Source organism: Panthera leo, chromosome B2 (genome assembly GCF_018350215.1).
Source record: "Panthera leo isolate Ple1 chromosome B2, P.leo_Ple1_pat1.1, whole genome shotgun sequence".
NCBI classification, from domain to species: domain Eukaryota; kingdom Metazoa; phylum Chordata; class Mammalia; order Carnivora; family Felidae; genus Panthera; species Panthera leo.
Window position 1 is genome coordinate 114417504 of NC_056683.1, and position 17769 is coordinate 114435272.

At 36.3% G+C, this 17769-nt stretch overlaps 1 protein-coding gene and 1 pseudogene across 1 annotated transcript; both read left to right on the plus strand.

Annotated features, from left to right (window-relative positions):
• The first annotated feature begins 281 nt into the window (after positions 1-281).
• Positions 282-14573, plus strand: LOC122220759 (protein LEG1 homolog). The gene is made up of 6 exons (XM_042940414.1): positions 282-579; positions 2566-2652; positions 4164-4348; positions 5273-5373; positions 11457-11695; positions 14446-14573. Exons 1-6 carry the CDS (start codon positions 282-284, stop codon positions 14571-14573), a joined length of 1038 nt encoding a protein of 345 aa, XP_042796348.1.
• A 2254-nt stretch (positions 14574-16827) lies between these two features.
• On the plus strand, positions 16828-17292 carry LOC122219168 (annotated as a pseudogene).
• Positions 17293-17769: the final 477 nt, after the last annotated feature.

The window sequence follows — 17769 nt, forward strand, 5'->3', positions numbered from 1 at the left end:
GAGGGTTTGTCAGCATCAAGTTATCCCAGCCAGCAGAAGGAAGAAAGAACAAATAAGAAAGGACAAACTGTCATTTAAGTAGGTTTCCTAAAAGTTGCAACATCACATTTTGGCTTCCTATCAATTGGACAGAACTTAGTCACACAGCATACCTTGCCATAAATGAGAGAGAATAACATAGCTTTTATTCCAGGAAGACTGTCCTGCACTAAAAAAAAAAAATCATTCCTCCATTTCCCTATAAAAGTCTTGCCACAATCTCAATCTGCAGCTTTGGAGCAATGGCTTTCCTTCCTCCTTGGGCCGGGGTACTAGTTTATTTCTTTTGTGTTTCTTTAGCAGGATCTGACTTCTCAGATCTGTATCCCCCCCTGTGGTTGAAGAGTCCTGGTCAGTTCAGTGACTACAGGGTAGAGAATGGAAAGTACATTATCGATCCCTGGGTATACTCTGAGAGAATGGGGATGTATAAAATCCTAGTGAACAAGACAGCCAGTTATTTTGAAAACTTTGTACCAGACAATGAACAAAATATTTTATGGGGATTACCTCTCCAGAATGGCTGGCAATTTAGAACAGGTAAGAATGACTCTTGTTTTCATCCTAATGATCTACCAATATAACCATGTGGGAAATAGGACTCCGTATATACCATACCATGTTTTTGAAAATTGATTCTTTTCTCTTTCCTCTGTCCCCCTCATAATCATATTTCTCTACTTCTTCTTCTCCATAAATCCTTCTTTTATGTGTTTTCTGTTTTGACTAGAAACCACAGTGAAGAATAAGGTATAGTTGCAGATTAAAAAAAAAAGACTTCATATCAAATCTATTGAATATTCTACAAGTATTTATTGAAATTCCACGAGGTGCCAGATACCATCCTAAGCACGTAGATGAACAAAGCAGCCAAAAGGCTATACATTAAAAACAGAAGGCAAGATAAAAAAAAAAAAAAAAAAGGGGGTGGGATAAAAAAATAAAAAAAAAACAAAACAGAAGGCGAGGTCAAATTAACTTGCATTTTTTAAAGTTCCAATTGTGATTACCTCTACATGAAGAAAGGACATATAGACAGGGTGTGATGTCTCATTCATGAGGATATTTCTCTGCAAATTATTGATTCCTCCTGAAGATACATTCTCGTGTTTAATTAGGAGATATGTTGTGGGCCAAGGGTTCACAAATTAAAAAGACATTTTTGTTGTGGCTGAAAGAAGAAGCTCATAAAAGAGAGTGGTGTCTCCTGCCTGCTCCATACAGTTAACAGCACCAATAAAGAAATTTGTTTTATTCCGATGGGAAAAAATACAGGGAGATAACAGTTTACCTTAGGTCTTAGCAGTGGTCATATTCAGGAGTCACTGAGGTTGGTAAATCATCCATTTTTGTCAGGAAATGTCCTGAGACCCAAAGCTACTCCTGTTCATCTAGCTTTCCTTGGGGTCAAAGCAACCCTGGCCCAGGAGACATCACTAACATAACGTCTACTATGGGAGGCAGGCCAGCCTCAGGGGAGAAAAGTCTAAACGGGCTGGTAGTTTAATGCCCTTTTTATTCTTTCAGTGCATTCGCACCTCAGAACCAAGCCTGACTAAACTCATCCATTGATGAGCTTGTAAGTATCCAGTATTTGCTACAACGGTGGGAAGGTGGGGTGTGAATAAGTACTTTCAGACAATTCACAACACAACTGAAACAGGAAAAGATAGTAGAAATTAAATGGAAAACAATGAACAACAGTTTTTGTTCTCAATATTTAAGAGTCTCTTATGGTTTGCCTCTTTCCCTCTCTGTAACTTTTTTTTCCCTCCTTCCCCTCCCCCATGGTCTTCTGTTAGGTTTCTCAGGATCCACATATGAGTGAAAACGTATGGTATCTGTCTTTCTCTGCCTGACTTATTTCACTTAGCATAATACCCTTCGGTTCCATCCACGTTGCTACAAATGGCCAGATTTCATTCTTTCTCATTGCCAAATAGTATTCCATTATATATATAAACCACATTTTCTTTATCCATTTGTCAGTTGATGGACACTTAGGCTCTTTCCATAATGAACAACAGCTTTTGGATAAAAGTTAAAAGTGCAAAACAAGGGGCATTGTGGAGTCAGCTGGAGTAATCAGGAAAAAATGAATTTAAACAGACTTGAAATCTGGATGAAATTTTACTGCAGAAATAGAAATGAAATCTACTAGGAAATAAAAGAATGAGCTAATGAAGTGTTTCTCAGGCTTGGTTGCATATTGAAAATAAATGCCCAGTTAAAAAAAATTCCAATGTTTAGTTAGGTCCATTCTATTCTAATATTAAGCCAAAGGACAGACCTGGAAACAGCATGGTGTAGGAACATGTGATTGAGTGTAGGGTGTGTGTGTGTGTGTGTGTGTGTGTGTGTGTTTAAGAAAGGGACAGGAAAAGGAAAGGAATGTGGGAGTGAGCAGGAGAGAGTCGTTGAAGATCAATGAAAAAGAAAGAGACAAAATGAAAGCAAAATATTTATTGATATTCAAGAATTAACACTAGCATATAATAAATAATCCCTGCACCCTCTCTTTTCTAGGAAGATTAGCTGATCCTAGACGAAGGAAAGACTGTGGCTATGAATCTGGAGATCTTCTGTGTATCTCTGTGGACAGTTGGTGGGCTGGTAGGTTCATTTAAATGGCAAAACAGGTAAAAACCTTCCCCCAAGGAAAGTATTCAACCTAAAATCTTAGGGACAGAGACCAAACAATACTATTCTTTTGTAAGAAGGAATCTATTTCATCATGTACCTTGTGGCCCTTAGGCCACATTCTAGAATTTAACAGCCATAATGTCAATAATGATTCCTTAAGACATGTTCACCTTTAATAGAAGGACTAAAACAAGGATCTGCAAAGGACCACAGCTCCTGAAAGTCCAGCACTGGCAAGTGAGGTGGGAGATCCCATGAGTGAGAGGGAGTCTCCAGAATGAGGAAGGATGAGAAATGAGGGAAGAAGGAAATAAGGCTTTTTCTCATTTTGTTCAAACCAAATGTGTTTGACTTTTAAACCATAAACATGTCAGAGTGATCTACCACAAATCAATTTATCAAATGAGAAATCTAAGGCTTCAACCAGATAATTATTTATTTATTATGAATATAATTCCAACCAGATATTTAATAGTAAAATAATTAGAAGGTATTTTCTAATTCTTTCATTCTATTTTATGCTTTAGTAATACAATTAATTTATACACAATTCCTTAGATGTATTTCCCAATAACTAGAAACAAGAATATATTAAGTTTCACTTTCTTAGAGTGACACACATCACATACACCTTTACATATTTTTCTAATACAGCACCGACTTGTTCTTTGCAAAGACACACAAGTAGTCGTGGCCCCAGCACTAGATTTCAGGCTTCTTTATTCTTAGATTGATTTAGTAGTTTGGAGTATCAGCTGCTCCACTGGGGCAGAGAACTACATTCATTAATGAGTGTCTATGATAAAAAATGTTCTGCATCACCAGTGAGAATCAGTGTAAGCTTTATAGCCATCCAAATTATAATGTCTGAATCTGCTGGAGTAGGTTATATTTAGAAAGAAATAAAAAAAAACCTCCATTCATTTGTCAATTTAATTATCCAAAGATTCATTGTCAACACTTATCCAAGATGTTTGCTTTAAGACCTAAAAACAAAGACTTTGTGATACCATGGTTGCACATTAAACTTGGCTAAATACAAAGCACAAAATGTCAACACTATACTCACATTAAAATGTTTTAGAAAAAAATTACATTTTATGATAAAACCTCAGTTAGAGGTGTATCATTCTGTGCACAAGTAGATAACTTTCTTCCTTTTTTTACCTAATGTTTTGAAAAAAGAGAATATTGAATAGTATTAAATTAATATTAAATATTAAGATTAATTTTATTTAAAATATTAAAGGCAACTGCATGAGTCTCTGTTTATTTATGATTGTAGGGTTATTAACAAAAACATGTTTAATTATGTAGGTGATCCTTAGGGGGATTTTCAATTTTTTTTCTTTTTGCTAGTGATTAACTTTTAGCTTTCTGGATCTGTGAAGTTTTGCTTATTCGTTTGCAGATTACTTAAAAATATTGTCTATCACCTTTTGTTAGTGCTTGTGGTAATAATAAGTATTTTTCTCCTATAGATATGAATTATTTTCTATGCGCATTACCCTTCCTTGCTGCGGTTGATTCTGGCATAATGGGGATATCATCAGACGAAGTCATCCTTTTGCCACCACCCAAGGATCAGACAAATTTCTGTCTTAATGTTTCTAGTTGTCAGTCATCCTTTCCTGAAATAATGAGCAAGTGGAATGCCTTTTACCAGGTTGCTGTTTTAAATTTTATAATTTCTTTTCTTAGGAGGTGGTAAGAGAATGTCCTTTTTTGTGTAATGCTTTTTGTCTAGGTTTATTTGTGTGCATTATATAATATTTTCTTAGGTATAAAAATGTAAATTATTATGCAAGTTATATTATAATATTGCAACAGGGCACTACAGGTCATTAATACCCTCTGAACCAATACAGTATTAACACAAAGTCTATCCACACGTTTCAAATAAATTATACATAAATGTGAGAGCACAAAAGATATCCTACTGAATGAAAAGATGATTCTGGTTAACTGAAACTTCATGTCAATCAAGGGTTAACCCTTGGGAGAAATACAATTATGGAGTTGGTTTTCAGAGCCGTCAATTAACTTATTTCAACGGAATTAACAAATGATCATATATTGGTAGAACTAAGTAATTATGTGGCAATCAAAACCAAATATTCAATGAGCAAAATACAAACCGATTAAACATAGATGTAGGCTTAGATCCACAATGAAAAGATAAATTTACTAGTTCTATAGATTATTAGTTCACCTTTTTAGATATGATTGAATTAAATATTCTAATAAAAATTTCCCCTTTTTCTTAATCTTAAAATTTTGTGGTAATTTCTACTGTGATAGCAGAAAAACAAATAACAACCCAAAAACAAAATCCTCTTGACCAGTATAAAATACTGACTCTCAGGAAAATTGTTGTAGTTCATTTCTTATAGATGCATTCAATATTACTATTTGTAATAGATATTTATTATACTCTATGGAGTATTAGTCACTGAAATCTTCCAAAATTCTTAGAAACAAAATTCCTCATGTAGAATATTTCTAAATTATATATGGGAGTAAGATGAAATTGTAGGGAGAAGAATTGTTATATTTTCTTAAATACGAAAAAGTTTCTCCTCTGCTACAGCATTTACAGTATCCTTCTAGTAGCTTCGAAGACCTATTGAAGTACTTGTGGGCTGCACATGCCTCAACCCTGGAAAATGCTGGCAAAATATTTGAAGATAGGTAAGAATGGATCCCAAATCATTTCTATTTAATATGGCGAATGATTTTTTGCTTTATTTATGCCTTTTTACTCTTCTAAAGTGGTTGTCAATCTTCTTATTAAACAATTTTAGCCATTGGGTACTTTAATGATGAGGCCTAAATATTTTAGAGTGATTAGACTAAAAAATGTTTTATGAAGAAAGGGGCAAAATTTTGAGAAAAAAAATCTTGCACTAATCAACCAATAACTAATGAAACAACTAGCCAATTAAACAAAATAAAACATACAACCAATTTCTCTACATAAAAAAAGAAAATAAATTATCTTCATTATTTTGACCACAGACACATAATATGGTAGGTACATAATTAGGGAACAAGATCAACTACCATCAGGGTTAGCGCACAAGATAGCTTAAAAGATTATTAAGCCACTGCACATATACATCTAGAAGTTATTATACACCTAGATGTGAAAGTGTAAGAATGATTTCTGTTTACTTGTGAATGATTCCCAGTTCAAGTTCAAAGATTGACAGCGGCTATAGAACCAGAAGGAGCCTATGTTCCCCTTTAAAGGCCATCAGCCAGAAGAATTCTCTTTTACTCTAGGGAAGGTCAATGTTTTGTTCTATTCATGCCTTCAGCTGATTGGATGAGGCCTATTCACATTATGAAGGGAAATATGTTTTACTCTGTCAACTGATTTCAAAATGGAAGTTTCAAAAACACTTTCACAGAAACACCCCAAAGTGGACACTATCTGGGAGTGAAATCAACCACTTTGAGTGAGATAGCGGGGAGAAGTCTGGATATGGTAAAAAACAGGAACAAAAAAATCAGGGTCCTTGGTATTGTGTAAGTAGACTGGTTAATCCAGGAAGGAATGTGTGAGGACCTCTTATTTCATGGTTGTCTCTCCCACTGATTCCATCAGGCAGTAAAGGTAAATGAATCACCTAAGTAGCAGATTTCGTCCTTTACCTATTGGTATGGCTTCAAAAACTGGGTATTAAATTGGGCAATGGGATTTTCTCCCTTGGCATTATCAGTGATAGGATTTCAGGCTGCAGCCACCACAAAAGTTGTAACTCAACTGCTTTTCTATTCTGATGACAGGAAATAGGAATGAGATGATCAGACAAGGATTTCAGGCGGGAATTGCCAACCTCAAGATGTGACTGATAGCAAAAGTCATCTTTCTAGATTACTTTTTAAATTTATAGATGTTTCAGTTCATATACAAGGATAAATCACTATAGAATGCAACTTTGTGCCTATTGAAACATAAAAGGACTTTAGTTAAAATTCAAGATCATAGGAATTTTTTTCTTATAGGTATATTTCCTGTCTCTTGTGGTCTCAGACATTTTAACTTATTGTATTTATTGCTGTTTACGTAATGGAGCTACATTTGAAAGAATATCATATTTTTAACAGGCCAACTTTATTTAAAAGCTGCTTCAAGATCATAGATCATATGAATTTTTTGGTGAATAATTTGAATAACTTTAAATATTTATATGAGTATTTTGATCACAAGCATATTACCTGAATTTTTTTGGATAGTGTTAGAAGCACTTTCCTCATTAATTATACTAAGAAAATTGTTTTCATTAACTCTTTTTATTCTCTAAAATTCTCTCCTTCTTACTTGACCTTCTATTTAGATGTCAACAAATGACTCTCTTAAATCAATTTTTTTAGTAGTTACTATTTCTCAAGTACAATAAGTAAAAGAAATTTCACTAAGTATCTTAACATAATATCTCACTTCAAAATAGCTCCTTTTTCTGGATCATGAGTATATGGTTGAGCTGTTTAGTAACTTGCTTAAAATCTTACAGCTAGTGAATGGCAGAGCTAGTATTTAAATTTCTTGTGACTCCATAGCTCATCCTCTTATGTGTAAACTATACTGCCTGCAATGTATGTGGCCTAGTTTTACGAGATCAGTAACTACCAAAGTGCTTCTTCCCTTCTGAAAAGATATTAAAAGCTATTAAACAAGAAAAAATATGCTTCCACCTTTTCAATGTATAATGAAGCAGAAATAAAATATAATATTTACTTCTTTTATGAAGAATCTTTAAATCCTTGGGAGACATGAGTCATACAGGGGAACAACTAAGTGAACAAAATATCATTCATGCCTTTTCTCCATTCCTCTTAGGTAGGTTAGCAGGAAGGTGTGTATGATCAGCACCTCCCTATCCTAGGAGTTAGAGCAGTGGATAATCCTTAGAGTTTTCCTGCAGCTGCTGCTAAGGTTACTTCTGGAATTTGTCAGACATTCTCTCTCCCTCCCTCCCTCCCTCCCTTCCTCCCTTCCTTCCTTCCTTCCTTCCTTCCTTCCTTCCTTCCTTCTTTATTTTATATATTGAATTCAGCTGTTCTCTCTTATTTTTTGTTTTGGATTATTTTTAGTTTGTATATTATCCACTTCTTATATGTCAATGATTTAAGGAGTCAATTGGTTTTATGAAGTTTTGTCATCTTGCCCACCAAAAATACATACAGAAATGAAACAGCTGTATCTAGGGAGAATACCACCATAACCACTGGTTACTTTGGTATTTGGTACTATATTTCTAAAAATGAAAAGTTCTAAAACATTTCCTGATTTGAAGATTTAGGTATTATCCTTTTATTCATGACCATAGAAAATTACCACCTCATTCCCCTTACCCTCACTCCACAAAAATTCTTCCTACTTCTCACTTTCTCTGTACAATTGTTTAGTGATTTGGGTTAGGTCTGTGTTCGATGGTTACATTATTTTGACTATTAATTACTATTCACATCACATGTACTTAACTGATAGTATTTATTTTTTCTTGTTATCTTATTCCCTTTAGAGTTGATCCTTTTTCTATTGTACCCAACACTAATTACTTCAAATTGCCAAACCAAGGAAATTTCTTCTCAAAATGTTCAAAAGCATCCAGGATTATATCAATTTCTTCTTCTTGAAGAGGTTTCCTTCAGAACTGTTGACTTGCTCTACTCTGCCTAGGTGGTCAGATATGATTCTTAGGTCTCTGATAACTGTACTGGATTCCTTTTATCTCGTGTGTGTGTGTGTGTGTGTGTGTGTGTGTGTGTGTTGAATCACCCATTTCCAGTTTCCCACATCTATTTCCTGGATTACTTTGTTTGTTAGGACTTATACACCAATCAATTCAGAACTGTTGTTGTATGAGAAATGATTTGCATTCTTAAAATACTCTTATTCTATCATGAGTTTTGACTGAGGCTTAGGGCAATTACAGAGATCTAGGCTGGTAATACTTAAGATTTTTGAAAACATATCTCCATTAAATTTTAGCTTCACTTTTGCTGTTGAAAGTCTACAGTTTACTAGGTGTGTTGTCCTGTATTTCGTTTAGTTTTTTTCTACAAGAATGTAGCACAGTTGATAACTATTAAACCTCAATGTCATATAGCAGTGTTTATTCTTCACATGTTTGAGATTCAGCTGGCAGGTCTGCTGATTTTTTCTGGGCTCAAATCATATTATTAGATTTTGATCAGCATCACAGGGATGAATGGAGAAGCTCTGCTCTGCTCCACGTGTCTCTCGTTTTCCAGCAGGCAAACTTGAGTGTTTCCCATAGTGATGGCAGAATGGCAAAAGAGAGAAACCAAATTGCGAAAACATATTGCAAAACTTATACTGTCAAGTTGATTAATATCTTATTGGCCAAATCAAATCCTTTGACTGAGCTGGAGTCAGAGAGTGATGCTTCTTTCCTTCCCACCTCCTCCCAATGTAGCAGAGAAGGAGCACTGGAAAAATATACCAAAAAACAGAGATGAAGAGTTTTGAAAATTTGGGGCCATGTTCACAATCTATTATACACTGGGGCACTTCCTTCAAATCTCATGTGTTACTTTTTTAGGCAAAAGAATATATTAGGGTTTTTATATACATGAAACAATACTGACCTCTGTATTGTCTACATATACTCAAAACTCTGTGGTCTTGAATCCTAAGATTGGCTGGTGCGTGCATATCTGTATTTTAAATGAAAATGGGCCTTTTAAGGTGTATTTTAATTTTTTTACTTCACTACATCTTAACTGACTTCTTAGATAAATTGTCCAATAACACATTCAATTATATCATTTGAAAGGCTTCCACTTAATTTCACTTCTGCTTATATGCCTCTGTGTCTTGAATTGGTACCCTCACCTCCTTCCTAGTGTTTCTGACTCCTGTGCAGTTTATTTAATCCACTGTTCCTAGGGCCTTGTGGCCACTGCTCAAAATCCTTATGAATTTACACTTGTTTTTATCCTTATTTCACAGTCAGGTATCATGTGAGTAAAAGTAGTCACCTGCAAATCCAAACCAAGATCTTCTTTCACCAAGGATGCACTGAACCCACTCTTCTACTTTTGGGTGTTGGAGACAGAGAGGAGCCCATGAGCATGGGAGCCACATACAGGAAGTTTTCTCTTCTGGGTTATGTTATGGTTTACTGAACATTGACAAACATAATGCAAGCATTATCTATTTAATGATCCTTACATATGTGCTGTGGAAACAGAGAAATTAGAAAATAGTTTAATGGGAAAATAGCTTTCAAATAAATGAATGAAATGGTGCTTTGGGACTACACAGGAGGAGGAAACTTTGTGAAGGAGGTGAAATCTAATGTGATTTGAAAGAGAATGTAGGTGTAGACAGGTGTAGACAACAAAGCAAGGAATAGACAGGGGGAATGATTCTGTTAAAAGAACAAAGTTCAAGTTGTTCACTATACTTAGACAGCTATTGAGGACGGGAGACTTGAGTTAAAACTATTTACTACCCTCTTAACTTTTCTACTGTAATAATGTGTTTCCCAATTAGGTGAGAGCTTTTGGCTTCCTAGCATACTTTCTCCAGTAGGAGAAAAATCCATGTATTTAGAAAATCAGACGTCACCTTTTCTAGGATGCTCAATGTTTCAGGGGCCTCCTCATTTCAGGAAATCAATAGTGTTGCAAAAGAATCTCAGTCTAGCAAACTTTTTATTTTTATCTGCACATTTCTAAAGAGTATTACTTAGTCATGATCTAACATCTATCTGATCATTATATGGTATTCAATTATAAGTGTAAAGTGTGGTTAAAAGAGATAAAAATTCAAAATAAAATATAAACAATTGATGAAATGGTCCTTTGCAAGTTCAAAATTTTAATTACCTATATTCATATCTTCAAAGGTAGCAGCTCAAAACATCACATTCTAAATTTTTTATGTTTATTTATATGAGAGAGAGAGAGAGAGAGAGAGAGAGAGAGAGAGAGAGAGAGAGAAAACGAGCAGGGGAGGGGCAGAGAGAGACAGAGACAGACTCTGAAGCAGGCTCCAGGCTTTGAGCTGTCAGTACAGAGTCTGATGTGGGGCTCGAACTCACAAGCCGTGAGATCATGACCTGAACTGAAGTTGGATGCTTAACTAACTGAGCCACCCAGGTGCCCCAAGTCATCACATTCTAAAACTAAGAACTACATTATCAGTTTATTGGCAGAAGATGATCTTTAGTCAAATTATGGAAAGAGCACTGACTGATTAATGGATAAAGAAGATGTGGCATGCACACACACACACACACACACACACACACACATACAATGGAATATTAGTCATAAAAAAGAATGAAATCTTGCCACTTACAAAAACACGGATGGAGCTACAACATATTATGCTAAACAAAATAAGTCAGTCAAAGAAAGACAAATACCATATGATTTCACTCATGTGTGGAGTTTAAGAAACAAAACAGGTGAACATAGGGGAAGGGGAAAAAAAGAGAGGGAAGCAAACCATAAGAGACTCCTAAGTATGGAGAACAAACTGAGGGTTGCTGGAGAAGAGGTGGGTGGGAGCTGGGCTAAATGGATGATGGGTATTAAGGGCGGCACTTGTGATGAGCACTGGGTGTTATATGTGAGTGATGAATCACTAAATTCTACTCCTGAAACCAATATTACACTATATGTTAACTAATCAGAATTTAGATAAAAACTTAAAACTAGAAAAAAAAACAATGAAGCTGAAATTTTGAGTGGACTAATTATAATTGTACATGTTCCCACTTGTCTCTTAGGCTGGAGTATTATTCTAAACCAGAAGCAGACTTTGGCAGAAATTGGTGTGTGGCTGTGGAATACTTGGCTGCATCCCTCTTTCCTACAACTTTGATTATTACACATGAATTCCAGAAAGGCCTGCCACCACGGATGCTTGTTAACGGGGATAGAGCCCCTTTCATCAGCGACTTTACTGACTTTCAAAACGCTGTCCTGCTTGTTCTAAGTTTTCTTCCCAGATTGGATAACTCTTCAGGTAAGGCCCTTAAAAACAAAAGCTTGAAGAAAACTACTATTTTCATTGAATAAAGGAAGATATAATGATTTTATCAGATATAAAGGTCGTTATAACACATACTCTTAAAGAAAGTCACGATTACCTATGGGTGTCCATTCCACACTTTTTGGTCCTTCCAATCAAGGACTGTCTTTTCTTACGCATCTTTATTGACTCATAAGGCCACCAGGCTACTTCAAGTCCACTTTTCATCTACAAATCGAGATACATTCCTTTGCTGCTGTTGTGATAGTATTCCCTTTTTAAAACCCTTATATGTTGGTCTTTTTTATTTTTATTTTTAATTTTTTTAATGTTCATTTATTTTTGAGAGAGAGAGATAGAGAGACAGAGCACGAGCCGGGGTGGGGGGCACAAAGAGAGGGAGACACAGAATATGAAGCAGACTCTAGGCTCTGAGCTGTCAGCACAGAGCCTGTCACGGGGCTCGAACTCACAAGCCATGAGATCATGACTTGAGTCATGTCCTAAGTCGGACACTTAACCGACTGAGCCAAGTCGGATGCTTAACCAATTTAGTCACCCAGGCGCCCCTGGTCTTTTCTTTCTTTCTTCCTTCCTTCCTTCCTTCCTTCCTTCCTTCCTTTCTTTCTTTCTTTTGAAATATTTTTAAAAGTTTATTTATTTTACTTTTGAGAGAGAGAGAGAGAGAGAGAGAGAACGAGAACAAACGGGGGAGGGACAAGGAGAGAGGGAGACACAGAATGCGAAGCAGGCTCCAGGCTCTGAGCTGTCAGCACAGAGCCCAATGCAGGGCTGCAACCCACCAGCCATGAGATCATGACCTGAGCTGAAGTCAGACTCCCAACCCACTGAGCCACCCAGGTGCCTCTGTTGCTCTTAAATTCAGAAAAATAAACAAATCTCAAAAGAAAATCTTCAATGATTTAATGGGGAAAACTAGCAAATTGACTTATGTGAGCTCTCTTCATCTGGCCTTACCAGTCACGGATGAGGTATTCTGCTGCAGCTCCTCAGCTATAGGGTCTCCTATCAAAGCAAAAAATAGAAAGAATCCATAATTACACATTTGAATAACCACATCATCTCAATTTTCCAGATATGCTCTTATGCAGTGAACCAAGCTTAAAACATAATTAAAATATTACTAGCTTTAAATCCCTTCAATGAATCTGAAAGATATAAAAGCAGAGTAAACATAAATACATGAAATGTATGTTTTTGAAAACTTACTTGCATTAGAGTAAAAAATAAACCCAAACATTTAAGGAAGGCCTTCATGCAATTGCAGTTTCTTCTTGCTGCAGTAATGTTTCCTGCAATATTCTCAGCAATGGTAGTTTCCCTTTACACAATCAGTAGAGGACTAAGGCTCCTTCCATCTGTGGTTGTTCCAATCCCCGCCTTCTATGTTATTTACACCCCACCAGTAGCAACATGCTATAGTGTTTGGAGAAGCAAGTGGGATAGGGAATTAAACTGTTGTCCAAGAACTAAGCACCATGAAAGGAGGAGCATGAATTTTGGTAGTCACTTGCCCATCTCTGCCAAAGTATCAGATGGTAAAATTGCATTGTAGACCTGGGTTGTATAAACTGGATCTCTCCTCTTAAGATGTACAAGGCAAAGAACTGAGTGGGGGAGTTGGTAGTTATTTAATTTAAAGCTTGAAGGTACCACACTACAAGATTTTATTCCAAGATTCGGTTTTACTGAAATTTGGCTTTGGATAGATCAGGCAGTTTTGAATTGCTTTCACAAGAAAGAAATGTTAAAAACTACTGGTGAAAAATTGGTGAGCCTTCATAGTATAATTGCATAGATGTTGTATAACAAGGCATTCACTATCATCTAGTTGTCCTTCTTGCTCTCCATGCTCCCAGTGACCCTCAGAATTCAATCACAGTATCAAAGGTCTTGGAGTTTTCAAATAAGCAGAGGATGGGGAAAGCAGATGTACTGAAAACAAAGCATTAGTGAAAAACAAATTCAACAATAAGCATTTTAAATTCATCTTCAATAGAAATATATGTATACATTTGCAATAAAGTTTCAAAGTGTCATTTAGCTACTTTTTAGTCTCCAGAAGTGTTTGCTACAGGAAACCTTAGCTAAATTCATTAATATTTTTTAAGTTTATTTATTTATTTTGAGAAAGACAGAGTGCGCGCATAGGCATGTCTGCGCATGCACATGAGCTGGGGAGTGACAGAGACAGAGAGGGAGACAGAGAACCCCAAGCAGGCTCTGCACTGTCGCAGCAGAGTCAGACATGGGACTTGATCTCACAAACTGAACGATGAGATCGTGACCTGAGCTGAAATTAAGAGCCAGATGCTTAACTGACTAAACCACCCAGGTCGCCTCATTAAATTTAATCTACAAAATAAAATTAACCTTTTCAGACTTCAATTTAGCTATTTTTAACACTTTTGCTCATGGTAAGAATTGGCATGGAGTTTTTCATTTTTAATTATGTAAAACTCTGAACCATCTCTTCGTCTATAGTGGCATAAGTTTTAATCCTTGACTATACATATTCTAAGAGTAAAGCTCATATTAAAGTTGAAAATATTATTAGGTATAAATTAGTAAGAAAAAAAAGCTTGCCTAGATTTTATTACTTTTCCCCCATGGGTGATGTTTAAAATAAGGAATGAAGACTGAATGAAGATTCAAAACTGTCAAATGCTGATGATTCATGTTAATATAATTTAAAATGTTTTAAAAACTTATTAAATTTTAAGATTCAAGGCTGAGGCCAGCCACCCCTTTGGCTGCCTCCAACCTGACCAAGAAGGTCGTTACTCCCCACTCTTCTGCTGCAATGGTCACTACCTCCTCCTTTCTTCAAATGAGGACAATTGGTGGCTGAAGTATGATGTACAAAGAGGGGGAAGAAATGAGCTTGGGCATCTCTGAAGCTTCAGTGCAGATGATGACATAGGAGGCTCCTGAACTTACCTCCTGTCATGGATACACCCAATCTACAACTACATACAGAACAATTCACCTGACAGAAATCCAGAAGCTAGCTAAGTGACTCTTACCCTTTGAAAAAATGAGAGAAAAATCCACAATGAAGCAAGAGAGGCTGAGACACAATTTTGCCATGAACCCCAGCCTTGGTGAGGTGACACACAATCGGGAGGGATCTCACAACTCCCAGCTTCTCCTTAAGGAGTGCTGGGTTTGGAATCCCACATCTAGCACATCAATGTCTAAGACTTCCATGTGAGAGAGATGGGTGCCCAAAGCATCTAGCTTTGAAAGCCAACAGGGCTTGTATCCACAAGACCCAGGAGGCTATAGCCAAGTAAGAGACAGTTCTTAAAGGGCTTGTGCAGACTCACTGTGGCAAATTCCCAAGGGTGCAGAGCAGATGAAGAAAACTGAAACATATCCAATCTTTTCATGAAAGAGGCCCATTTATTCATTTTAATAGCTATGAACTGAGGGGCAGTCTTCTAATTTAATACTACAATACTCTCTAGAAACCGAGGGCATGGTAGGTGCACTGTTGTCACTCTCTCTCTGTCTCATTTCAAGGTGGAGATATCTCCTGGAAAGAAATTGTGCACACCTATGGTGTCATGTTTTCTTCAGTTGTCCTCCAGAGTGTACCCCTTGATGTGTGGCTCTGATGGCCGATAGGGCTTAAATTCATGGGTTCTGTAGGACTGTAACAAACAAAAGCTGCTACCTGAGGATCTAGTTTAAAATCATCTGGCATCTAGGTGCTGACTGAGTTCTGCCTCTTTGGGACACTGACAGGTCTTGGCACACCTTCAACTACTAGGGGCCATTGAGAACAAAGAAAGCTGCTTGGACAATCACAAAGGATTGAGAGACAACCAAGAGTGAGGGCAGAGTTGAATAAGATTTATCTTTTACACAGAGTCCACTTTTTCAAAACTGGAAGAGGTGACTATTTTATCTAATCCACAGAAACCATCACAGAAAGGCAAGGAAAATGAAGAAACAGAGGAGTATGTTCCAAACAAAATAACAACATAAAACTTCATAACGAGACTTTAATAAAATGGAGATAAGTGATTTTCCTGGTAAAGAGTTCAAAATAATGGTCATAAAGATGCTCTCTGGTGTCAGGAAAAGAATTCATGAACAAAATAAAAATTTCAACAAGGAAATATAAAATATAAGAAAGTACCAAACTGACATCATTGACCTGGAAAATATAATAACAGAGCTAAAAAATTAATAGAGAGATTCAACTGCAGTCTGGATGAACTGGAAGACAGAATCAGGAACTTGAGTACAAGGCAGTGGATTTTATCCAAAGAGAAGAGCAAAAAGAAAGAAGAATGAAAAGTGATGAAGATAGCTTAAAGATATTTATGGCACAACATCAAGTTGACCAATCTTTGTGTTACAAGGTCTGAGAAAATAGAAGATAGAGAGAAAGGGAAGAAAACTTATCTGCATAGCCAAAGCAATCTTGTAAAAGAAGAATAAAGGTGAAGGCATATCCCGTACAGAATTCAAGCTATATTATAAAGCTGTAGTTAGCAAAACAGAAGAGTACTGGTATAAAGACCGACATATAGATCAATGGAGCAGAATAGAGAGCCCAGAAATAAACCCATACATATATGATCAGTTAATTTACAACAAAGGAGCCAAGAATATGTAATAGTGAAAGGACATTCTCTTAAACAAATGGCTGAGAAAACTGGACAGCCACCTGCAAAAGAATGAAATTGGACAATTATCTTACACCATATGCAAATGAATGAAAAATTAATTATGTTGTACACCCACAACTAATACAATGTTATATGCCAATTATATCTCAATTTTAAAAACTTACTAAACTTCAAATCTGATAATCTATTGCATTAAACTAAAAGTACACAATGGGTGTGATATAAAGTTAAGAGGTTACCATGTAGAAAGGAACTCCTATGTATTAAATACCCACCATGTGCCTGAAATTGTGTCAGGTGTTTTTTTTTATTACCATATATAAATATCACTACAATACTTTCACAAAAATATTGTTGCCAAGACTGGGGTTGAGCACTGGCATTCGTCCTTGAAGAGACCCTGTTGCTATGGACCTGGTCCTGCTCCCAGCCAGCGGCCCAGAGTGGAGCAGGGGGACAAACATGAACGTTGGAGTTGCCCACAGTGAGGTGGATGCAAGTACCCGTATAATGAACAGCCAGGGCATGTGGCCGACTTACGCATCGGGAGCTGGCTTGCTTCACATTGTCGTCCTCAGTATTCCCTTCTTCATTGTTTCTGTTGTTTGCACCTTAACAAATATTATACATACTCTCAGGATGTATGGGTTTTTTGGATGCAGTAAAAAGAGTGCCTTTTGAAACTCCCGACAAAGGTAAAAGCAAGGTGTTTCCTGATTCGTTGGAAACACCTGGACTGTGGAGTGCAATTTAAACCTTCACAGAAGTTTCGCACAGTTTTTTCAATAATTCTATATTATCTGGCAAGTCTCTGTCAATGTATGATCCAACTCACTTCATCCTAAACACAGCCTCTCTCCTGAGTTGCTGATTCCAAGAATGCCAAAGTTACACGGTGTTTGGATGTTTGGAATTAATGAGTATTGAAATGTTTTGAAACAGAACAAAAATTTTTAGAGCTACTGAGTTTTCTGTAAGGAAGGAATGGTTAGTAAATTGCACTGTTTCTGTGATAATGTGAAATCGAAGATTTTTATATTGTAGGGCTGGTTGGTGTTCTTTCGTGTACTGTTATAAAGTGCAGATTTTTACTGGAAGAGGCCTCTGTTGAATCCATCTGGGATCTTTCTGAAGAGAAGCTTTATAGTCAGGCTGGGCAGGCCCAGCTTATAAATTAAATGGCTATAAAGTGAGGGTGTACTAGATAAATTCAAGGAAATGTGAGATTTATAAGAAACTAAGACCAACTTAGTTTATAATGAATGGGATTATGTTAGAAGAAGAAAATTTCCAATCATTTACACATGGGCAATTTAGGTAAGCTTACATGTAAACCAGAATCATCCTTTTACAAGTTTATTATAGATTGATTTCATTACCATACATATTCCCCTTTCATTATCT

Bases quoted from the DNA above. Each gene is read 5' to 3' on its own strand.
- LOC122220759 (XM_042940414.1), top strand. From the start codon at position 282: ATGGCTTTCCTTCCTCCTTGGGCCGGGGTACTAGTTTATTTCTTTTGT. The intron at 2,653-4,163 runs GTAGGTTCATTT...TTTCTCCTATAG, and splicing joins TGTGGACAGTTGGTGGGCTG to ATATGAATTATTTTCTATGC. The intron at 11,696-14,445 runs GTAAGGCCCTTA...TTAAATTTTAAG, and splicing joins CAGATTGGATAACTCTTCAG to ATTCAAGGCTGAGGCCAGCC.